The sequence below is a fragment of the Procambarus clarkii genome, chromosome 54, assembly GCF_040958095.1.
Source record: "Procambarus clarkii isolate CNS0578487 chromosome 54, FALCON_Pclarkii_2.0, whole genome shotgun sequence".
Taxonomy (NCBI): Eukaryota; Metazoa; Arthropoda; class Malacostraca; order Decapoda; family Cambaridae; genus Procambarus; species Procambarus clarkii.
This window is the reverse complement of record NC_091203.1, coordinates 20,431,078-20,456,412: the sequence shown is the minus strand read 5'-3', so window position 1 is coordinate 20,456,412 and position 25,335 is coordinate 20,431,078. Positions and strand designations below refer to the sequence as shown.

At 41.1% G+C, this 25,335-nt stretch overlaps 2 protein-coding genes across 5 annotated transcripts in view; one reads left to right on the top strand and one right to left on the bottom strand.

Moving 5' to 3' along the window:
- Positions 1-566: 566 nt before the first annotated feature.
- LOC123750011 (uncharacterized) overlaps positions 567-25,335 on the bottom strand; it is a 101,703-nt gene continuing 76,934 nt past the window's right edge. The window contains exons 1-5 of one of the 4 annotated variants that reach the window (XM_045732138.2): positions 7,005-7,119; positions 1,346-1,387; positions 1,189-1,272; positions 815-1,108; positions 567-737 (exon numbers count right to left, since the gene is read on the bottom strand). In XM_045732138.2, coding sequence (XP_045588094.1) covers positions 624-737; positions 815-1,108; positions 1,189-1,272; positions 1,346-1,387 — 534 coding nt within the window. In that variant the 5' untranslated portion in view covers positions 7,005-7,119 and the 3' untranslated portion in view covers positions 567-623. Of the gene's footprint in view, positions 738-814; positions 1,109-1,188; positions 1,273-1,345; positions 1,388-2,138; positions 2,166-6,986; positions 7,120-25,335 lie in introns of those variants that run through there. The other 3 variants (XM_069305169.1, XM_069305168.1, XM_069305170.1) reach the window with 3 other exon arrangements.
- LOC138352640 (uncharacterized) lies at positions 14,879-19,057 on the top strand. The gene is made up of 5 exons (XM_069305167.1): positions 14,879-15,019; positions 15,419-15,496; positions 18,017-18,496; positions 18,574-18,764; positions 18,863-19,057. The coding sequence occupies exons 2-5, from the start codon at positions 15,419-15,421 to the stop codon at positions 18,987-18,989; spliced, it is 876 nt and encodes a 291-aa protein (XP_069161268.1). The 5' UTR covers positions 14,879-15,019; the 3' UTR covers positions 18,990-19,057.

Genomic DNA, 25,335 nt, shown 5'->3' with positions numbered 1-25,335 from the left:
CCCACAAACGCCACCTTAAGAAACCGACAGTCCGTCGAGATCGGGTTCAGTGACGAAAGGGGGATTGACAATAAAAGGTTCCCCTCGCTCTCTACGTCGGGTACTACAGTTCTACGGGTGCAAGAGTATGCCTCCTCATGCACCCGGGCGTCAAAATAGAAGAAGTCCAAGGGAAGAACCAGAACGAGCAAAAGGTCAGCAGGAAACGGCAAGCAGATAGGAGAAGAGGGAGGGGGAGAAAAAACGAAACAGAAGGAAAAGGAAAAGATGCCCAGCAGAATTGGAGAGGACGGCAGCAGGAGCTCAAGGCTAGAAAAGGACAGAGGACTGTCCCAAGGAGCATCACACTCCGGCAGCCGCCCACTAAGCCCCCACACGGCGACAAAGAGCTGAACGGGCAGGGGGAGAGGAGGAAACTTGAAGACGCCATTGCTTCTAGTAATTTGACGAATAGTAACCAGAGGTATTCCATAGTTACGAGGGAGTCTACTACTAATACAAGTAATCAAAGATTTTATTTCTCTTTGATTTCAAATCCAAACACTTTCTATTATTAGACAAAACACTTTACCGTTTTAAAATGTTTATTACAATACTTTGTGCCAATTATCTATAATCCATCTTTAAGCATAGTATCTGGCGGTGGTGGAAGTAACCGTAGTAGTTACTATTTGCGTAATGGTAGTTACTATATCCTGCACAAGTTCTTGTGTAGATACCACAGGGACCGTCTGGATCTGTAATTACAAACATTATTGACGTTTGTGTAATAAATTTAGAGAACACTTGCACAAGTTCAAGACTACATAGTTACCTCGTGAGTGACAGCCACGTGGGTGATGGTCTGCCAGTATTTAACAGTATCTGTTGTGGTGACGAATTGACTGTAGACGGAGACCATTGTGCTCACTGGGTAGACCCCCACCGTAGCCGTCACCAACACTACCGGTGTGGAGGTGACCCTTATCACAGAGGTCACCGTCTGTGGCTGCTGGGGAACAAACTCCCATTGGGTGGTGGTCTGGGTGACTGTCAGGGTGATCGCTGTCTGCTCAGTAACCCAGACGTCAGAGGTTGTAGTCTCCCGCAGAGTGTGGGTCAGGGTAGTCTGCAATATTACACACCATTACGAAGTGTTAATGTATATACAACAGGTTGGTTAAGAAGGGTAATGTCATTGTTACCAACCTCAGTGGTGATGGTGGAGGTTGTGGGGGTGACGACTGGCAGGGGCGCGTGGGTGCCGTAAGGTTGGTATGCCTGACCCTGGATCTGTTGGGGAGCAATTATTAGTCTCCTACATTTTTTTTTATTATTTGAGAATACGGTATAATATAGTAATTACCTGGGCGATACAACCGAGGAAGAGTAGAGCAAATACCGCCATCTGTACAGAAAAAAAATGCAGTATTTAATCAAAAGTTACAATAGTGTCATTAACCACCATGATCAAAAGTCATCAGATTTACTTTTGAATTTTTAACACAACTGACGTTATAACACCGAGAAGTTCATCAATAACCGACAACGAGAGGCATGTTTGGAATTTGTCACTAGTACAGCAATTTTAGTTAAATCAAGATTTTTGAAGCCGGACAATAAAGATGGTTCGGAAGGTAGTTAGGGGAAGATTATGGGACACCGAGGCGTCCATAAGGCAAGCTATCTAGGTGCTTCAACATTAGACAATTCAACGAGACTTTACTGTTAAGCAATTTATGAACGCCCAGGCACACTTTCCACATTAGATATATAAAAGCATGACACCATGTTTAAAGACTAGTTTATTAAAATTCATAATTTGAATTAGGCAAAGTATTCAGTTCTATTAATAACTTAACCTGAAGTGTAGGTACAAACTAACGTCCCATTTAGATAACTCAATAGTTATTGCCAAGGCCTTTAACGTTATGTTTAACTAGCAGTACCCGGCCACGAGTTGCTGTGGCTCAGCAACCTTACCTGTTAAATTCCCCCCTCACCCATCTCCTTGGCCACCCAACCATTCCCCACTCCATCCCCTCTTCCTTCCTTCCCACCATGCCCCACTCCCGTGTCCCTCTGTCCTCCCGCCCTTCTCCATTCCCCCCCCCCCCCAATCCCAAACGCCTGTCCCCTCATCCTTCACACCATCTCACTTCTGTCATCATCCTCCACTCTCGTCCGATGCCTTTCCAAATGGTTTGAAGTTCACGTAAGAAAATTGGGAAACATCAAGTTGTCTGATGTTCCCATCACTGAAAAAATGTAGTAACATTTTATGAAGATGAAAAAATAAAGTATTCACATGAAATGAGCGGTCTAGTAAACCCAGACCAATTCCAATGCAATTCATACAAAAAAATTAAATCAAAATTAAAATACATCAAAATCTAGGAAAATTCAATTTATCAGTGCAATCAGAAACATTGAAATTGAATTTTAACATTTAGTGAAGCATTTATGTTGCTCTTACATTCAACAGATGGCACTTTTTCCAAGAAAAAGTTTTACCCGTCACATGTGGCATCTATACTTAGGAAATGAACTGTAGGGTAAACAGCTCAATTCCCACAATGTCAAAATGACTAATAATTAAAATAAATTGAAATCTATGAATACAATTTGTCAATGCAATCCAAAACATTGAAAGAATTCTTGACATTTAGTATAGCGTGCATATTGCCATTATGTGCAACAGATGGCGCCGTTTTTCAAAAACTGAAATATGCTTTTACCTGTCACAGGGGTGGTATCTATAAATAAAAATATAAATGTTCGTTTGTTCAAAATCTCTACTCTCCGAAAGTTCTTCACCGATTGCCTTGAAATTTTCATACCAAGTCTCTTTCGCATCCGACCAGGTTTTTATACATACTATATAGATGTCATGTCTGACGGGAAAAAAGCTTTTATTTTGAAAATCTGTTTTCCAACGCGAGTGAAATCTTTGAAATCTCTCTACCGATTGCTTTGAAATTTTGATAACATTGCATTCAAATAGGCGAGTGTTTTTATATACACCTACTATATACATGTCTCGCTCATGACAAAAAAAAAAAAAAAAAAAAAAATTGGAAAAACAGCACCATCTGTAGGATGTAAGAGCAACATGCTGTAATCTGAAAGTTCTTCCACAATTGCTTTGAAATTTTGAAGCTACGTTCCATTGTAGCACGTGCGTATTTTTATAGATTTACTATTTAGATAAAACGCCTGTAACAGGTAAAACAGTTTTTTTTTAAAGCGCCATCTGTTGCACGTTAGAGCAACACTATATACAAAATATGTTTCGATTCCATTTCAATGTTTTCAATTTCATTGATATTGAATTTTAGTAGATTTATTTTCATTTTTATTTAATTACTTTGCGTGACGTTGGGATCGATCCGAGTTTACCATACCGTTCATTTTGCGAGTAGCTTATTTGTTTCTTTTTTCATTGTTTTTCATTTTTTTTTTAACTTCATATTTTTTAGTGCAATTGGTGGCAAAATTGAGCCGTGTCTATTTATCTGCGTTTGATTTTAAATAGTTCGTAAGTATTACGTTTGTTTTGAAAACAAGAAAATGGACAACACGTTTATTTTACAGTTTCAAATGTACAACAGCCATGAATCCACCGGCTACGACGTAAACTGCTCTCTTTACGTTATGTCAAAATGATGAATTTGCAAAAACACTGCTCTGAAGTGCATACGTATTACACATGGGATGTCTAGAAAATCATTTGAACGACACAAACCAGGAGACCGTCGACCAGGTTGTCGACGGACAACCTGGCATATTCAAATAAACTAAGATACAGACTACACTGTGCATCCTAATAAAGATGCATGCTTCACATGCTGTTGGTAAATGTGCCCGGATCAACTTCTTTCCAGCCATTGAGATTTGTCAACAGCGAAACACATGCCAATTTCCGTAGGGCATGTCATGCTCCGAATTTATTGAAGAACGACCAACACTGGGATGTATGCATTAATGACGCGTCCAACACGTCACATCCAAATTTAATTCGTGCATTGTTTGCAATCATTGACCACCGGCTTTCCATCTCCAACAGTTATGGGAGAAATAAATCGCACATGGCTGAAAATATTCATCGAATATTAAGGAAAAATCAAATATGAACATTGATTTCACACTAAAAATCGAAAACGAAGCATTGATAATGATTGAAGATTTGTGCTTAGAAATCACGAACAAAGTTCTAAATCAATTGGAAGTGCCATTACCGACTATTTACTACCTTTCGTTCGATGTAGAATTGCGTCGTGAACAAGATCACAACACCAGTGATCCGTTATGTGTGCAATCAAATATTCTTAAGCTAACGCTCGAGCGAAAAAGCATTTACAATCAAATAATTAAAACTGTCAATAAAGAGTTTGGAGACATCTTAGGTGCGCCAGGAGGAACTGTAAATCCTTCCTAATTAGATTTATTCCAGCAGGATTTAGATCCCAAAATGTCATACCCTAGCTCTTGCATCATCCGGAATAGCTACGACATTGTTACCAAGCGGAAGAACTGCTACTTCGAAATTGCTATTGAACATGCAATTCATTGAAATGCCCACGGGCAACATTTCCAAAGCATCCGGCATGGGTAAACTAATGCAGAAATGTAAACCGTTTGGGATGAATGCATAATGGCCCACAAAAAATCGTTAGAGACTATCGATCATTACAAGATTTGCATTGAAACAAACCAATTTGGGAACTAATATTTCTTGCAGGAGACCTCAGGCAAACATTACCTGTAATTCCTCGATACAAGTCCGTCGACACTGTTGAGGAAGCAGTTAGTTATCCAACAATTTTTGAATTAACTATCAGGGATACCATCACGCGTACGGCAATTTAAAATCTGCGTGCCAATTTTCATGTGAAATATCAAACTAATGCTTTACAACTGCACGTGCCTATCAGTAAAAAAAAAAAAAAAAATTATAATTAGCAACGTCTTAGATGCAACAATCTTTACAGTACCTTTCAAAGGTGAAGAGGTCCTCATTCCTCCGATTCCTACCATTCCAACAGATGTCATTTCAATTTAAGATATTGAAACTTTATTCGACTGTCGTTTGTAATCACCAACAAAGTTCAGGGCCAACCTTCAGAATTGTGCAGTTTATATCTAGACACGGAAGGCTTCTCATAAAGGACAATTATATGTTGCGTGTTCTAGAGTCTGTAAACCAGACTATCTACAGATAATAGAACAAGTAAAAATATAGTATACCCACAAGTATTATGAAATTAAACATTTTAGAAACGTACACTCTTTTCCATATAACCAGACCGAGCCACAGCAACGAGTGGCGGGTACAGGTAGGAAATGTATAAAAAGACACCCATTTGAATGGAATGTTGTCAAAATTTGAAAGCAATTGGTGAAGAGGTTTTGAAGATTTCCCCCACATGAAATAACAATGAGAATTTTTTTTTTACAGTCACAAACGTGACATCTATAGTATGTATACTGAAACCTGCTCTGATGCGAACTAAACGTTTTTTGAAAATTTTCAAAGCAATCTGTGCAGTACTTTCGGCGATTAGAGATTTTGAAGAAACGAACATTTTTATAAAGATTGTTAACCTTTCAATAATGCCTGTCAATGCTAAATCTATACAAATAAAAATGGAAATGTTTGTTTAAATTCGCTAATCTCCGAAAGTTCTTTACCGATTGCTTTGAAATTTTGACAATGTTGCATTAGAATAGGCGCATCTATATACCTACTATATAGATGCCACCCCTGTAACTGGTAAAAACATGCGTTTTTGAAGAATGTCACTCAGTTAAACATAATAGCAGCATTCATGCTACACTAAATATTTCAATGTGTCCGATTGCATTGATCAAATTTTTATAGATTAACTTTTTATTTATAAAGATATTAAATTTAAAGTATTCATTACACTTTGATATTTTTTATCTTTTGTGCGACATTGTGTTGGAATCTAGGCGCGTTTACCATACCGTTAATTTTGTAAGTAAAAGTATAGATGCCACACCCGTGACCGGTAAAACTATGCTTTTCTTCACAAACAGCACCTGTTGCATGCAAGAACACTTGCTATACTAAAAATGTAGTTCCCTCCGTTTCCCATTGCTTTGATACATCTTTCATTTATTTTTAATTTATTTTGTGCGATTTGTGTTGGAATTCAGTGTTTACCATACCGTTTATTTCGCGAGTATAGTTAATTTTTATTTTCTTCATATTTCATTCAACTTATATTTTAGTAATGGGAACATCAGACCATTTGGAAAGGCATCGGACAAGAGTGCGGAATGGTGGGGATGAGGGAATGGTGGGTAGGACAAAGGGACAGGGAAGGTTGCCGAGTCACAGAAAAGCATGGCCACGTACCGATAGTTAAAGCATACTTTGGTATATTAAAAAAAAAAAAACTTTAATTCAATTATTAACTGCCGAGACTATAATTTATGAAGCTTAATACTATAGAATTTTCATTCAATTAGGAGTTGAACTTTATATAATGGATATTTGAAGCACAATCATTTGATTAAACAGGCCATCATGAACCGACTAAAGATATTTCAGGTCTTCATAACAAAGGAGATATATTTTAGTTACATATGGAATTACCTTCAGTAATTTAATTAAGTATTTTTCTTAAAGCATTACTACTTTATAAATAGATTTCATTTTATGTTGCAGACCAAGTCCAGGGTATAGTCAAGTATACCACGCTTAAAATACTTCATTTTATACTTATAAGTCTAGTAGTGGTTAAGCCTAAAATATTCCATTAAACGAATATATCACTAAATTTAAGGATCTGACGAATCTCCACCTATTAGATACTTCTACCGTATTCTTTCAACATCACTAATAAGATAAACTGGATAATGTCCTAAGCATACAAACTAATTATTAATAATATACTATTTTTAACCCATAACAATAAAATTAATACGTATTAAACTACCAATTACAATAAAAACTATATCAGTAATAAACTCAATCTTACATTTCACTTAAAACCAACCTTTAACAACACTTAAAGTGTGAGAGAAGGTACTACACAGATAACAGTGGAATGACTGAGGGTTAACGGTGGGCCGGGCACCTCGTTGACTCAACACCAAACACTTTATGGGAAAGGTAGAAAGTTCCCCACAAAAGCTGCCAAGACCACTATAACAGCGCCATCTATTGACTAAACCGTCAGCTACGCTCCCTGTGGAGCAAAATGATGATAAGACTCACTGAGCTTCAGTATTTATTTTAATCATTTTCACTAACTCTCTTTGTTTCAATTTTATAATTATATTAAAATATTAATTTATTTGCAGGCTTTCTATTGTGCTACTGATTATTAGCCAAAATATTAGTTGTGCTTACAATATTTTCTTTTGTCTTATAATATTTGGGTAGTTATTTGATTATGAGTAATTCTAACACCGTAGGCCTAAAACGTATATATTTACCAACCAAGGTCTACACTTACATATTGAGAAATAACACTGTGGGCTTAAATTAATATTTTTGGAGGTTTGAGCAAAAGCCTAAAATGGGTTTGTATATTTTATTACATTTTATTTTAGTTTTCCTTGCTAACAATAATAATTGTATGATACAAAATCGTGTGACACACATGGCTCTAATATTTACATGATTTAACAATATGAAATTAGTAATAAAAATAAATCTTAAGTTGAAACAAACGTTGAATAACATTGAATATAATAAATAAGTATAAGTGTCGTGACACTGAACCGCGGTTCATTCCGAACACAGCGGTTACACCACACATAACACCTTGCCTCAGCAACCGTTTCTACTACCGTGTACTTCTACACACACCAGACCCTTGAGGTGTACCCTAGGTTTGTACAGGAACACAATGAGGGAACATATGGAAGGTATTTAAAGGCCGTCGGGTTTTCTCATTTAATTACAAAGAATAGACTCTGACAAATAATAACATATTAACATACTCTATTTAGTTAAATAAACACCCAATATCCATAACCCACTTGACCTCCGCGTTCACCACCTGCACTCGTAACTTCCGCCTAAGTCCCTAATACTGAATGATTACTACAACGCTCCATACCCCGTTAGTCTTACATTCAATACTCACATACTGCAGGCTTAACTTGGTCACTAAGATCACATCAGGCTCCCGCATAGCTGTCTGCTACACTTCGTTGCTGCCACAGACGAAGACCCGGAGAACTTGCCAGTTCTACTCCCACAACCAGACTGTCTTCAGCCAGCCATAGCCTCAAACATTTCACCCCGCCTCTCAAAGGTATAATCCGATTAACCTTGTTCCTAGAAGCGGTAACCTTGTTCCTAGAAGCCTGAGTCCTCTTCCCAGGAATTATGAGTTTGGCCAAGCAGCTGCTGTCTTAATCCCTTGACCTTTTCTGGATGTGTGACCGTTGTCTGTATACTTAACATGTACTTCCAATCCTCATTCGTTAGGTGTTGTAGTAATGATCCTCTAGCTAATAATCCCAACAAACTAGTGGATTACAACATACGCTTGTAGTGTAAAATAAAACCTTGCTAGCAATAATAATTGTAAGTGATATAAAACGTGAGAATTCAATACGCTAATGTTTACATGATTTTACAATATGATTTTACAATAATCCTAAGTTGAAACAAACGTTGTATAACAGTGGAAACGATAAATGAGTCTAGGCTTGTAGTGTAAAATGGGAGTTGCCAATTACTGTCCAAAAGGAGGTGTTTATAAGAATAACGCAGAGGCGCAGGCCCAGCTAAGGGAGTTGAGATTTGAAGAAAGAGACGACCAGATGAGACATTATAGTAAGGTGGGTTACACGATGGGGGGGGTTCCGGCAGAGGTTCCCCCCACCAGCAGAACAACTGTCGTGCAATCCCATATTCTGCAATGCAGTCAGAACACGGCTCCACAATGAGAATAGTGACTTGAATGACCTCTACCTGATGGGGATATTTTAGGCGTTGCTCTTTTAGCGATCTACTCCTCGCCCAGACTTTGTAGGTCAGGCGGTAACTGACAAAGGATTTGTAACGTATCGTGGATGTTTCTCGAGTGGCGGCCAACATTAGGGTGTCTACAAGTCTGAAGTAGAGAGCGCTTCAGGTTTGTAGTCTCCGTGACTCAGTTGACGATTCTCCACGGATCGTAGCGTCTTTGGGAGAGTGTCGTGGAGAAGGTCCCCTTTGTTGTTCTTAATGCGTAGCCATGATGAGGGATGTGGAGTATCCTCAATACCAGGTGTGACGCGAATGTGGAGTCCCCTTATGTGACTGGGCTTATGTTCGCTTATGTTCGCATGGAGAGAGAAGTATAACTGGTTTGTAAGCATTTTCCTTACTTGAGAGTTGAAGCATTTTTCTGCGGGCTTCCATGAATGTCCATATATTCAAACTCTACCATTAAAAACAAAACAATTTTCCCTGAAAATGGAAAAGGTACAGATTTTTCAAATACTTGGAAATGTTAGTAATTGAATATAGCCCTTGAAAGGGGACCAATTTGTCGCAATCTGGTATGCATGTGGTTGATTCCGTTGTGGAAGAGAATGTTGCCCTTGCTGTTGTATATTGGATTTCGTCGTTCTTGCTGAATTCAGCTTTGACCACAAGCAGGGTCGGGTTCCGGCCATTGGTGCCTACCAAGATGTCGGAGAAAGCTGGGCAATGATGAAGATGATGGTGTGCCTGACGAAAATGTTGCATCCTCCCGGATACCGTCGTTGGGGGGATGAGGGCAAGGTCAGCTGGTTGCAGGGCGTCGACAGGCTCTAGAGCAAAATAGTTGTTCCAAAGCTTTGTTGATTGTATCGATGAGTTCGCACCGATATTGATGGTATGGAGCAGAATGTCGTTTGCCTTCACCGCTCCTCACACAGATGTGGTCGGCGAACCAAGGATTGTTTGCTGAGTGGTAGCCAACTTAGCGTATCCACCAGGCGATGTGAAAGAGAGCGCTTGTAAGAGCTGTTCCGCCTATGTTGTCAAAAATGCGTAGCCATGGCGAGAGATGGGGTTTCTCCTCAGTACTAGGTGTGATGAGTGTTTTGGAGTCTCTTCGTGTGACTGTGGCGTAAGAGGTGTATCTCCCTTGGGACCGCTAGTTTCAAAGCTTTCTTCTTTCTTGAGAGCTAAGGCAGTTTTCTGGGGGCTTGTATGAATGTCTGTATGCTCAAATATGCAATTAAAAACCAAACAGGTTTCCCTGAAACTAAAAGAGGTACATATTCTCCAATACTTTGACATATTATTAAATTAGACAGCGCCTGAAATTAACAAGTATGCTCCCGTGTAATGTGATGTGATCCGGTCTGCATGTAGCTGTTTCCGTAACGTTAGAGAATGTCGCACTTTGTGTAAGACATTAATATCCGTGGTTCTACCTGATTTTATCTTTGACCACAAGCAGTGCCAGGGTCCGGTTCTCTTCTTACTTGAGAGTTGAGGCATATTTTGTGCATGCTGGCATGATGTCCGTTTATTCAGAATCCGAGTTTGATCGTCTTTGCTGAACTTAGCTTTGAACACAAGAGGCAAAGTTCCGTTCGTTGGTGCTTTCCAAGGTGTCAGCAGGGACTGGCCAACGATTCAGTTACTTTTCGTTCACGAAAAAAATGTTACATCCTTCGTGATGACTTCAATGGAGGTGCGGGATGAAGATTGGCAGGTTGGAGGGCGTCGTGGTGCTCGGAAGCAAATAGGCGTTCCAAAACTTTGCTTTTTGCAAGGTCTTTTGCTTGATCACTATCAGTGTCAGTAAGTCACTGACATTGATAGTGATCAAGCTATAAGTCGGACGCCTTCGCCGCTACTCGCATGTGTACATCTGCACAATTGAGCTTTGTAAATGTTTGCATGAGCAAACGTGCAGAGGGTTGTGATCTTGAAAGCATAAGTCCAAATAATGAACTAATAGGTCTACAGATGCACACGAGTAATAAGTATACCACTTAACGCCGGAAGATCCCTTGAACACAAACCTGTGATTGTGTTTACGGACAAATAAACGGATTTAAATTATTTCAAATAGATAGATATTTTAGACGAGTGAGTAGCCATATATGTTAAGGAAAATTTGAAATATAGTCTCAAAGATGGAATCAGAACACAGCCACACACAGAAACTTTTTGTCTAGAATTAAACGAAAACTCTAAACATCACAAAAAAGTGACTTTTCACTTTTTGTGAAAAGTCACAAAACTTATACAGAATGGAAGCAAAGCCTCAATGAGATGAAATATCTAGAGCATCTAAGTCAAACAGTATTCGTGTCATGGGTGACTTTAATTTTAGTTGAATAAACTGCCTAACACAACAGGGAATAATGAAGAAAAAGATTTTCTAGAATTAATTGACGATTGTTTTCTTAAGCAACACACTAAGGAACCAATGCGTGAAAATAATATTTTAGACCAAGTTTTATGTAACAGGGAAATGCAAATTAATGACATTGAAGATGACCAGACCACACACTAGAAGGTGAAGGGACGACGACGTTTCGGTCCGTCCTGGACCATTCTCAAGTAGATTGTGATGAGGAATTAGATGTAGGCAATAAATAGGCTAGAGAGAGGTGAGGAGCAAAGTGTAGTAGAGGAGATAGTAGTAGGAATTGGCCCATAACATTGAAATAGTGAGTGAACTAGGGAAGCGTTATCACAAAGAAATCAGAATGGAATAGATTTGTAGGAGAAAATTCTGTTAATGTGCCAAATTTTGGAAAAGCTGATTTTAGGGGCCTAAATTTTTTTTGGGAGAATTAGACTGTAAAGTCTATGGGGGGGTGGGCGGTCTTGCAACGAGACATGAACCCAGCGATGGGTGATGTAAAAAGGGATTTCAATGTGGATTCACAAGATAACTTCTTTAAAAATATTCTAAGCAAAGCACATGAACGTAGTACCTTACCTTGAAGTTACCTTGAGGTGTTTCCGTGACCTGGTCGATTGCTGGACTGGTCAACCAGGCTGTTTGATGCAGGTGCTCGCAGCCTGACGTATGAATCACAGCCTGGTTGATCAGGTATCCTTTGGAGGTGCTTATCGAGTTCTCTCTCCTGAAAACTGTCAGGGGTTAGCCAGTTATGCCTCTTATGTGTAGTGGAAACGTGTTGAACAGTCTCGGGCCTCTGATGCTGATAGAGTTCTCTCTCAGAGTACCTGTTGCACCTCTGCTTTTCAAAGGGGGGTATTCTGCACATCCTGCCATGCCTTCTGGTCTCATTTGATTTTTTAGAGTTTTTTAAATTCTTACTAATCATAACTCCCAGAACCCTTTCACAATTCACGATTGTTTCATCCTGAATGAAACAATGAAAGTGATTGTTTCATGTTTCATCCTGAATGAAACAATCGGGATGATAGCCGACAGAGTGTACCGTGATCCGGCCTGTACTCCTCTTGACATACCAGAAAACAATCTAAGGAAACTACTCCAAGCTTGTACTAAAGAGGCACCCTTCTTGAGCCCGGATGGACACATGTATAAGCAAGTAGATGGGGTCGCCATGGGTTCTCCCCTAGGTGTCCTGTTTGCAAACTTCTACATGGGTACTATCGAGCAAAAAGTCTTAGTCGACATGAACTTGAATCCGGCTATATACTGCAGGTATGTTGACGACATTTTGACACAGGTACCTGATGTCAGACATCTGCAGGAGCTGAAGGAGGCATTTGAGCAGAGTTCCGTGCTGCGTTTCACTTACGAGATGGAGAAGGATGGGAAGCTGCCCTTTTTAGATGTAACAGTCATGGAAAGGAGCGGAGTTTTCCACACTGCAGTCTACACTAAGGAAACAAACATAGGAATGTGCCTGAATGCCAACAGTGACTGCCCAGACAGGTACAAGAGGAGTGTCTTTAACGCTTATGTCGACCGTGCTCTAAGCAACAGCTCAAGATGGAAGCAAGTCGACGAAGAACTCTGTAGGGTAAGGCAGGTCCTAGTCAACAACGGCATTTCCAATGGTTTCGTTAAAGACATGATAAGAAGGAAGGTGAAACGCCTTGCAACCTCTGAAGAGACAACTAACTCAACACCTGTACCCCTTATTAGACTATTTTAGAGGAACTTCTTTTCCACTACTCATAAAACGGAGGAAAGGGTCCTGAAAGATATTGTTAATAAAAACGTTATCCCTACAGACAAAAATCAAAAGATACAATTGACGATTTACTATTAAACCAAGAAAACAATGAAAGTGAAACGAAACGCTTTGCATAATAGTGGCTTTAGGCATTGCATGTACTAGCTCTACCTATAAGTCAACCAATCTTTGTAAAAATTTATTGTATGTATGTACCTTACCTAAATAAACATTTTATTTTTTATTTTTTTTTTTAAACGGCCAACCTACTCATGAGAAACTCTCCAGACACAAAGCAGAACGCTTTAAAAGAGACCAATGTCGTCTTTGCCTTCAAATGCCCACTTGGGGACTGTAAGCCTCAAAGAATTCAGCGTATAAGCAAGGCAACAACATCGATTTCCAGGCGATTAACGATGCATAAGCAACAGGCCTCCATTAAGGAACATGTAATCTCTTCCCACAACCAGACCATCACCAGAGAAGTCTTAACAAAAAACACGGAAATCATCGATAGATACAGCGATAGCAGGCGGCTTAATATCTGGGAGGCACTACACATTAAGAAGTCGACACCAGCAATCAACAGCCAATTAATACACAACTATATTCTACCCACTTCAAGACTCCGCACCAATATAGAAGCATCAAGAAATATGGGCCAATAGACACTTTGCAGTTACTTCCATTCTTCCCTTTAACTTACAAAATATTATACCCATTGTTTCGTGTTCTGTCTTGTGTTGAAAGTCTGTTTTCACCTTATCCAAAACTGTTGTAACATATCACCTCACCCAAATGCAGGTATAAAATCGAAGCTGTTTAAACTGTGTTTAGTTATAGTTGTGTGTGTGTAAACTAGTCTTTGAAAATGTAATAAGTTTTACGAAATGCGGTAAAGTGTCGCATCAGACTAGAAATAAAAGTGAATTTTGGAGAATTGATTTTTCAGTTACCATCAACAGTGAAAAGAAATATAAGAAACATTGCGAAAATTCGTGATAGAATTATTAATCTTACTTTTTCGTTCATATTTAATAATATATGTCTACAGGAAAGACTGCTACCAAAATATACTAATATATATATATATATATATATATATATATATATATATATATATATATATATATATATATATATATATATATATATATATATATATATATATATATATATATATATATATATATATATATATATATATATATATATATATACCCACACATACAAAAAGAATAGGGGTGGTACGAGAATTCAGTGAGGATCCACGAGGCCTTCGCTGAGTACTCTTTATTTTCTTCTCCGAGGCTATGGGTCCCTGCAATTTGACCAGAGGTGATACCCCCTTTTAGGTTATAAATACATATGTATACATGTGTACATGATATATGTCAGTGGGTCGGGAGGTTATTGCATAACATTAAACTGGGTTACGAACGAAAAAGAACGAAGCGCCGTCTAGAAGGACTGAGGTCAGTCCCGCGAGACTCGTTATTGGTTTCACTACATTGTGGACTCATTTATGTTTAATTTGCTTCTATATAAGAGCTTAATCATGGTAAAAAAAGTAAAACTTTGTAATTAGTGAAGTTATTAACAAACTATTTAGCACGACATAATTAAGAAACAAAGAACTTTTACAATAATTCACGAAAGTTAGTGATATAATGTTAATGGGAAGGGAATGAAATAGTACCACTTTCTCTTGTAGTTGGCGCACTCGTCAATAGATGGAGTTGTTAGGCAGGGCGAGCGTCGGGTTGGGTGATACAAGATCTATATATTTTATAGAGAGCTTTCCTATCCTTCTTCTATAGTCTCTTGTTAATGCGAGTGTTTATAGTGTGTGGGGAAGGCAACGAGTCGGGCCACCTTCCTGCACTTGACATTCAATCCCTAACTTCCTGTGGTGATAACACTCTCTTTGTCCTTCAAGGTTTGTGTGTAAATAGATTAGTTTATTGTTATTTGTTTAGGTTTAATAGTGTTATGAAAGTGGCGTTTTATAACATTTCTTGGTATTTACCTTTTTTTTTTTAACACTGAAGCTGGTATATGGGTGTTAATGTTCTATCCTGCTAATTGGCCAGACTTCCCGTCGTCAGTTCTCTAGTTATTTACGAAGATGATAAACTTCTGCTTATGACTAATGCCTGCGAAAAAGAAACTAGTCAAATTATCTTCATTGTCTTGCTACATTAATTTTCGGTAAACATCCACCCTCCAGCACTTTGTGCAACTTGCCAAGCTTTCTTGTATACCAATGCTAACTAGAACGGTTTTGTCGCATTGGGGACGTAGTTATTGATTTAACATAAACTACATTATTTGTCAGATGACCAACAGTTCCTGGCTAATATTGTGGACAACCCTGGTAGTCTCCCAGGTGCTTGTCGTTCCCCAACTTGTTAACGTGAGTAATCGTGTTTTTTTTTTTTTTTTTTTTTTTCCATAAATATTTTGGTAAAATATTTTTTTCCCATAAATGTGTAATTATTGTTAAACACTAGTTGTACCCGGCCATGTGTTGCCGAGCCACAGCCTCGTTTTCCCCACCATTCTACTCTCGTCCCCCAAACTTCCCCTCCCACCCTCTCCCTTCCCATTCCCGTTCTTCTGACCATTTCCCTCGTCCGATGCGTTCCCAAATAATTTGTTCCTATCAGGAAAATTGGAACGGTAAAGAAAAGGTAAAAGAAATGGTTAATACGGAAGAGATAAAGGAATCGCCAAATGTGGCGTGTTAAACATCGCAGCTAGCTTCAAAATACCATGTCGGACAGTAATTAAGTCTTGCTTCCATGAAAATTAATTTCAACGATGCAGTCCGTAACATTGAAATCGAATTGTAATACTTGGTATAGTGTTGCAATTACGTACTACAGGTAGCTATATATATATGTCGTACCTAGTAGCCAGAACGCACTTCTCAGCCTACTATGCAAGACCCGATTTGCCTAATAAGCCAAGTTTTCATGAAATAATTATTTTCAGACTACCTAACCTAACTTTTTTCGGCTACCTAACTTAACTTAGAAACATAGGTTAGGTTAGGTAGGGTTGGTTAGGTTCGGTCATATATCTACGTTAATTTTAACTCCAATAAAAAAATATTAACCTCATACATAATGAAATGGGTAGCTTTATCATTTCATAAGAAAAAAATTAGAGAAAATATAATAATTCAGGAAAACTTGGCTTATTAGGTAAATCGGGCCTTGCATATTATGCCAAGAAGTGCGTTCTGGCTACTAGGTACGACATATTATATATGCGAACAAGCCTGAATGGTCACCAGGACTATATGCGAATGAAAACTCACACCCCAGAAGTGACTCGAACCCATACTCCCAGGAGCAACGCAACTGGTAACTACAGGGTGCCTTAATCCACTTGACCATCACGGCCGTCAAAAGGAAGTGATAGCCAAGGCTATTTGAGCCACTTCCCCGACGGCAACTCTTCAAGAATGAGGTGTTTGGTGAAATGCTATGCCCAAGATTACCATCCGAGTTGCCGTTGGGGAAGTGGCTCAAATAGTCTTGGCTATCACTTCCTTTTGACGGCCGTGATGGTCAAGTGGATTAAGGCGCCCTGTAGTTACCAGTTGCGTTGCTCCTGGGAGTATGGGTTCGAGTCACTTCTGGGGTGTGAGTATTCATATATATATATAATATAATATATATATATATAAATTATATATTTATATTATTTTATATTGTCACAAATGGGGCTGGTATATAAAAAAAAGACATAATCCAATGGAACGTAGTCAAAATTTCAAAGCAATCGGTGAACTTTCAGATAAGGAAATTTGAACATAACTTACATTTATACTATAAAATCTATATACCATGTCACGCAGGCGCTGTTGGACGACCTTGGCGAGTCTCGGGTGTTTAGTTGTGTATATGCTAGTTTTTCTAACTATATAAAAAAGTTGAAACTTCCTTGTTGGGCTTAGCTGAAATTCATGAGATCGAATGTCAGATTCTAAATATTTAAGGGAAAGTAGCACTTGTATGAAAGATTACAATATAGCATGACATCAGTCTGTCGTAACCCTTAATTGTCTAATTATTAAATACTATTCTGGTCTTGGGATCCTTACCAGCAGTCATTTTATGGGTACGGACTGACATTTTAATTGTAAGATTACAAAAGATAAATCAAACGCAGGAATTTAGTAAACTAGCCTTGCTATTTTGAGGATGCCCTAAAGCTTACAGCTTTAGACCTTATTTTAACAATGGAACCATTTTAAATTATCTTTAGCTTTTACATGTAAAAGGTCTAAGTTTGTATAGCATTTTACACTATTCGTCAATGGGTTTCCCTAGAGTTTCTTGTTTACAGTAAAGTTGACTTGATTCTACCACAGAGTTGATGGGACTTAACGTTAATCTTGGTTACTGTATTGGGGCTCTACAGAGTGGGTTAAAACGCCAATAAACCTTTTGGTTATTTAATAATTTTGATCACTGTAGATTCTTAACTGATACTTTTATCTAAATTTAAAGTTAATAGGTCTTGATGGCGGTAGCTTGGATACTTGGATGTCATCACTTCTCAAAGAACACATCGGGAATGTGGGGTTCTGTTTCCCCTAAAGTTTCTTGAACTCGATTAAGTTGAAAAATTACCTGGTTGACTGTTTGGTAACTGTGACATTGTCATCATTATTACATCATGCACAACCTCTTAAACCCACTAATCTTCACTTACTAATAAAAAAGTTCTAGTGCAGTTTTCTGGTTTATTGCCATACTATAAAACTAGGTGCCCCTTAATAGTTAATTCTAACTTTTCAAATGCTTATTAATGTATTTAGTGTAGGTGCCTCAGACTTGAATTTTAAGTATTTTACAAATTTAAGTTTTCTAATGGCTCTTAAATATGCACTTCAAACTGTTTTCTTCATCCAACCCATCAGCCTGCCTCTCCTTATGGCAGTCAGACCAGAGGACCAGGAGGTGCGGGTAGTGCCAGCTCTCAGGGGTCATCAGGTCAACATGGCAGCGGTTCAGTAGTACGTGGCGGCCTGGGCAGCGATCCAGTTCTGGGTGCTGGAATAGGACTTGGCAGCAGTCAAGGAGTAGGTATTAACCTTGGCCAAGGAATCGGCAGCGGTCCAGCTGGCAGTTCTGGTCAAGGAATTAGCGGGAGTGGTGACAGGCCTGGACAGGTTAGCAGTGGACCTCTCGCTTCCTCTAGCAGTAGCGGTCCGGCTCCTTACGCTGGGGCTAGGTATGGCAGTCCACAAGTGAGCAGAGTTGACGCAGTATTTAACCCCACTGTCACCCAGCTCTTCACCATCGACCGCTTCGTCACCCTCACTGATCAGGCTTTCCAGAGTGTGGCTGTCACCCTCACTTCACTCACCGTTCAGACTGTCACCACTGGAACACGAGCGGTGAGTACTTGGTATGTATTGTGACAAACGATGGTCTGGAGGCTGAGCTTAGACTAGCTCATTGTTGTCTTACACAGGTGGTACAGACGCCGGTGGATGACAGTGTCGCCCTCCAGACAACGGTAGTTGTCAGACCTTCAACATTAACGGTCACGTACGTGCAGTCAGACTTCAGAATTGTGACTGAAAGATCTTTAGACTACGTGACCATCGCCCACACCTCTTACGTAATCATGCAGACGACCTATACTACTACTGCTACCCAAGTGTAAGTTCGATACTAAGTCTACAGTATTGTACTGCAACTTCAAATTCCCTTGCTTGCTTGTAAAGGTACTGGCTAATTGACAACTTTACTCCCCACAGGCTGTCGTACACGACAACGTTGGTGAGAACAAACATCAATACTAAGAGCACAGTGTTCACGGACTACCGCACAGTCACCGACACGGTCCTCGTCCCCGGAGCTCGCTACGGTTATAGACAGCTTTAGCACGTCCATCCATGCCAAGATTTTAAAGAACGAAATATAAAGTATATTCAATAAAATGGCTTCTGGGTGATCATATTTTTTTTCCCCCTTAAATGGCTAGATTAGTAGTCGTCGATAAAGATTTGCAAACATTATTGCAAACCGGTTCAATTCGGCAACAGCTGGTGGTCCAGAAGTCAAGCATTGTCAACCTGACAGGTTCAGGTTGATTAAACTGAGGCATTGGGTTAATTATCTTGCAACATCCTAACCAAATTTATTAACCAAGAAGTGTTGTCCTGGTCAGCACAACTCTCATAGGTTAATAAGCACTTCAATTAAATCTTGGTTCTATAATTGAAAATGTTGTGGGTGTGAAGTCTAAAACCCTTGCTGCTCATGCTCTCAAAGCATGATTCGGTACGTGTCTTCTCGGCGACGCGACATTATTGGATGCATAATGTGAAAGAATTGCAAACTAGAGTGTAACCAACGATATTCGGAGGCAAAGTTGCATGTGACGAAGTGTTAATTCGTAGTGAATAGTGACTCCTAGAGTGAAAGGGAGGGTTAGACTTGTCAACCGTTGTCGGTAGACATTGATAGATAATTATTTAATTATCTTGAAGGAGAATCTTGAAGGAGAATCTTGAAGGAGAATCTTGAAGGAGAATCTTGAAGGAGAATCTTGAAGGAGAATCTTGAAGGAGAATCTTGAAGGAGAATCTTGAAGGAGAATCTTGAAGGAGAATCTTGAAGGAGAATCTTGAAGGAGAATCTTGAAGGAGAATCTTGAAGGAGAATCTTGAAGGAGAATCTTGAAAGAGTTGCAGGAAGTACCCTCGTTTACCTGGCTTGCTCAGGAGTACTTAAGACAGCTGAAAGCACAACGAAGACTAGTTCCATAAGACTGAGAAGAGTAAGACGCAGGAGAAAATTGTTCGGAGGGTCAAGAGTGCATCTCTTCCACCCGACAGTAGAAGATTGCGTGGAGTGGGTCTAAATGGTGTGGTAAATGATTATTACTATCATCCATACGTGAGAACTTTTCAAAATTAGACTTGAGGTATTGAGCAAGTTTAATTCAATTTTAGAGCTTAATTTAGTAAAACCAATTTTAATTTCGACGCCTGGGTACTTGGAGGCATACTTTTGCACCCGTAGAATTGTAGTACCCAACGTAGAGCGAGGGGAACGTTTCATTGTCAATCCTTTAGTCACTGAACCCGATCTCGTCGAACTGACGGTTATTAAGGTAGCGTTTGTGGGACGTGTACTCAGGACGGGCCCCCTCCCCGCTAAGCTCGTTGATGCCGTAAGGGGGGCTTAGTGGGCGGCTGCCGGAGTGTGATGCTCTTTGGGACAGTCCTGTCTTTTTCTAGCCTTGTGCTCCTGCTGCCGTCCTCTCCAATTGTGCTGAGCACCTTTTCCTTTTCCTTCTGTTTCGTTTTTCTCCCTCTTCTCCTATCTGCTTGCCGTTTCCTGCCGACCTTTTGCTTGTTTTGGATTTTTTCTTTGGACTTCTTCTATTTTGACGCCCGGGTGCTTGAGGCATACTCTTGCACCCGTAGAACTGTAGTACCCGACGTCGAGAGCGAGGGGAACCTTTTATTGTCAATCCCCCTTTCGTCACTGAACCCGATCTCGACGGACTGTCGGTTTCTTAAGGTGGCGTTTGTGGGGCGTATACTCACGACGCACCCCTAGGAGGCCCCGGCAAGATCGGCGATAGCTTCTTGTTGGGTGTCCTGCCTCTAATTGTGGCTCCATGGTGGGTGTGGGGGCACATTCGTGAATGAATTCTTCTTTTCGTCAAGATAACCCCTGTTTCGGCTTCTGGTTTACCTTCTCAGGCTCGTGGGGTGGGCGACCAAGCCCCCGAGTCGGTCCGTATTGGAAGACCGGGCTCTGTAGCCTCCGCTGCATTGGGCCCCGACCTTGCTCCTCCTTTGGCCTCTCTGACTCATTCCCCTGGCTCCCCTCCCTCCTCTGTGGTTGGGTCGAGCCCCAAGCCCCCAGTGGTGACTACCTCGTCCCCTGGCGCGGCTCCTTCTCTAGTTGTAACTACTGCGTCTTTTAACCCCTCTCTGGGGGTTCTCACCGCCGTCCTCGTCACGGCCGCCCTCGCTCGATTCCTTCCAGTTCTGCTACCTATCAAGCCTTGTTTGGTCCCGCTTCGTGGGCCAAATATTTTGATCTCCTCCCTCTTGATTCTGAGCCTCCTGACGATTTCTCCCTCCATCGACATCTCGTTGATTCCGTGGATGCCTCCATTACTTTCAACCCCACTCGTCTCGGTACACGTGTCGTTGCTGCTCCTTCTCAGGATGCTGCTTCCCGCTCGGCTGCCTTATCCTGCCTTGGCGAGACCCCCGTTCGGGTCTCGAAGAACGCTCAGTTGAATGCCAGTGTTGGCACTATTTTGCTCCCGCCCCATGTTGCGAGCGGTGTTCGGGACCTGCGCGACTGCCACGACGATATTCGACATATCCTCGCTGCCCAGGGCCATTCTATTCTCCAGGTGGATACGTTTACTCGTCCCCCTCGTGGTAGTCGCCGTCAACCCCTCCGGGTTGTGAAGATTACCTTTGATGGTAGGACCCTTCCACCCTCTGTCATTCTTGCTGGTGCCAGGTGCTCTGTCCAGGAGTACATTCCTTCTCCTCGGCTCTGCAACAAGTGCTGGAGGTTTGGGCATGGTGCCCTCCGCTGCTCCGGGACTGTCTCTCTCTGTCCTTTGTGTGGTGGCGAAGGTCACTCTAAGTCGGAGTGCACTTCTCCCCAGGCTCGTTGCCTCAACTGCGGTGAGGCCCATCCTACCTTCTCCCGTGCGTGTGTCCATTACAAGCTTGAGGCAGCCGTCCTCAACTTGAAGCACCGGGAGCGTTTATCTTTTCCTGAGGCGAGGCGCCAGGTCCGCCGGCTCCCGCCTTCTGCTAATATCTCTTATGCTCGCGTGTTGCGCTCTTCCTCTCCTCGTCCTTCCCGCCTTCCTCAGACTCACAACCGTTTCCGGGCCTTGGACCCTGATGCGCCCACTGCCCCCTCCTCTGTTCCTTTGGGTTCTCTCCCAAAGGGTCCTCCTCCTGGTCCTCTGTCTGGGGTTCCCCTTCCTTCTACCCGGTCTGTCGTGTCTTCTGTGTCTTCTTCCTCGTCCCCCTCCGATCCTCCTTCCCATCCTCTTCCTCCATCTATCGGCTCTCTCCACCGCCTGTCGGTGCGGGCGGATGTCCATCGCTCTCCTAACGGCCGTCGTGTGTGCTCTCGTCCGGCTTCTCCTGTTGAGACACTGGAATCCGTTGCCCGGTACGTAGTTGCTTGGACACCGGTCTCTTTAAGTCAGAAGCGTAAGCCTGGCTCCTCTCCTTCCTCTTCCCCGGCGGGTAAGAAGGCTTCGCTTTCTTCCTCAGCTCCTCCTCCTGGCTCTCTTGCTCCTTCCCCTCCCGTTTCAGTGCTTGCGCCCCCTGTTCCTGCTATGGAGGTTTCTTTGGCCCCTGCTTCCCTTTCGGTTGCTGCTCTTGCTGGGGTGCGCTCCCCTCTTTCTACTCCCCCTCTTCCTGCTGCTGTCCTTGACTGCTCCTCTCCGTTGTCTCCTCCTCCTCCTCCTCCTCGTCCGGACCCTGCCCGCCCACCTCTGATCTGTTCTCCCGTTTCGTTCCCTCCGTCTTTGCTCAGTTTACCCATGCCCCCTAACCCTGACTTTGCTGACCCTGATCCCGACCCTGATATTCTTTAACGTGCTCTGTTGCTCTTTCGTCTATGTTTCTTCCTTGTTCTCTGTTTTTGTCCTTTCTATTCTCGTCGTTGTCCATTCTTCAATGGCACGTTCGAGGTTATTACGCCAATTTCCTCGAACTCCAACTTCTGATTTTGCGGTTTTCGCCCCTTTGTGTCTGTCTCCAGGAGCCAATGCTTGGTGCTCGTCCTGGTCGTTTTCATGGCTATTCCTTTCTCTCTCTTCCCCCCCCCCCCCCCAGCCATTGCTGGGGCTAATAATTCTTCTGCTCTCATGATTCGTGCTGATGTTCCCTTTGTTCCATTACTTTTTCCTTCGCCTCTCCATTGTTCTGCTGCTCGTATCTTTGTGGGGAAATGGTACACAGTTTGTTCCATATATCTCCCCCCCGAGTGTCCCGCTCTCTTTCTGATTTGAAACACCTTCTAGACTCCTTGCCGGAGCCTGTGCTCCTGCTGGGTGACTTCAATTGTTGTCATTCTCTTTGGGGTGACGTTCTGACGAATACCCGGGGTCGCCTCCTTGAGCCGTTTCTCCTCTCTTCTTCCCTGTCTCTTCTGAATTGTGGTGAGCCCACTCATTTGGACTCTCGGACTCGCACCCTTTCTTGTCTTGATCTTTCTCTCTGCTCTTCTTCTCTTTACTTAGATTTCACTTGGCAGGTTCTTGATGACCTCCATGGAAGTGATCATTTCCCCATCCTTGTTTCCTTTTTCTCTTTTCGCCCTTCCCTCTCTTTCCCTAGGTGGCAGTTTGCTAAGGCTGACTGGACCCTATTTTCCCTCACTGCTACTCTCTCTGACCTCTCTCTCGCGCTCTCCTCCTTTTTCATGACACTGTCTTCAACGCTGCCCTCCGCTCTATCCCTCGCTCTTCCTCCCGGGGTCCACGGAAGTGCGTCCCCTGGTGGAATGCGGACTGTGCTCGGGCTGTCCGCTGTAAGCGTGCAGCCTGGAAGAGGCACCGCCGTAGGCAGACGACCGATTCTTTTCTTTTCTTTCGGAAAGCGAGTGCGGTGGCCCGTAGGGCAATCTGTACGGCTAAACGTGAATGTTGGGCATCTTATGTCTCAACAATTACGTCCGAAACTCCTCTGGCCCAGATCTGGAAGGGTATCCGCAAGATAGCCGGTAAATTCGTTCCCGATGTTTTACCGGTCCTTCACCTCCATGATACTCTTGTGGCGGACCCGTTGCAGGTCGCTTCCGTACTGGGTTCCCACTTTTCTAATGTTAGCTCTGGTCTTCATCTTCCCCAATCTTTTCTTCTTCGTAAACCTGTCCTTGAGTCTCGTCCTTTAGATTTCTGCACTCGTTTTTAACCACCTAACGGCTACCTAACGGTTTTTTCGGCCACCTAACTTAACCTAACCTATAAAGATAGGTTAGGTTAGGTTAGGTAGGGTTGGTTAGGTTCGGTCATATGTCTACGTTAATTTTAACTCCAATAAAAAAAAATTGACCTCATACATAATGAAATGGGTAGCTTTATCATTTCATCAGAAAAAAATTAGAGAAAATATATTAATTCAGGAAAACTTGGCTTATTATGCAAATCGGGCCTTGCATAGCAGGCCGAGAACGACGTTCTGGCTACTAGGTACGACATATGTATATATATATGTATGTCGTACCTAGTAGCCAGAACGCACTTCTCAGCCTACTATGCAAGGCCCAATTTGCCTAATAAGCCAACTTTTCATGAATTAATTGTTTTTCGACTACCTAACCTACCTAACCTAACCTAACCTAACTTTTTCGGCTACCAAACCTAACCTATAAATATAGGTTAGGTTAGGTAAGGTAGGGTTGGTTAGGTTTGGTCATATATCTACGTTAATTTTAACTACACTAAAAAAAAATTGACCTCATACGTAATGAAATGGGTAGCTTTATCATTTCATAAGAAAAAAATTAAAGAAAATATATTAATTCAGGAAAACTTGGCTTATTAGGCAAATCGGGCCTTGCATAGTAGGCTGAGAAGTGCGTTCTGGCTATAAGGTACGACATGTATATATATATATATATATATATATATATATATATATATATATATATATATATATATATATATATATATATATATATATATATATATATATATATATGTATATGTCGTACCTAGTAGCCAGAACGCACTTCTCAGCCTACTATGCAATGCCCGATTTGCCTAATAAGCCAAGTTTTCATGAATTAATTGTTTTTCGACTACCTAACCTACCTAACCTAACCTAACCTAACTTTTTCGGCTATCTAACCAAACCTAACCTATAAAGATAGGTTAGGTTAGGTTAGGTAGGGTTGGTTAGGTTCGGTCATATATCTACGTTAATTTTAACTCCAATAAAAAAAAATTGACCTCATGCATAATGAAATGGGTAGCTTTATCATTTCGTAAGAAAAAAATTAGAAAAAATATATTATTTCAGGAAAACTTGGCTTATTAGGCAAATCGGGCCTTGAATAGTAGGCCAAAAAGTGAGTTCTGGCTACTAGGTACGACATATATATATATATATGTATATATATATATATGTATTTATATATATATGTATATATATATATATATATATATATATATATATATATATATATATATATATATATATATATATATATATATATATAT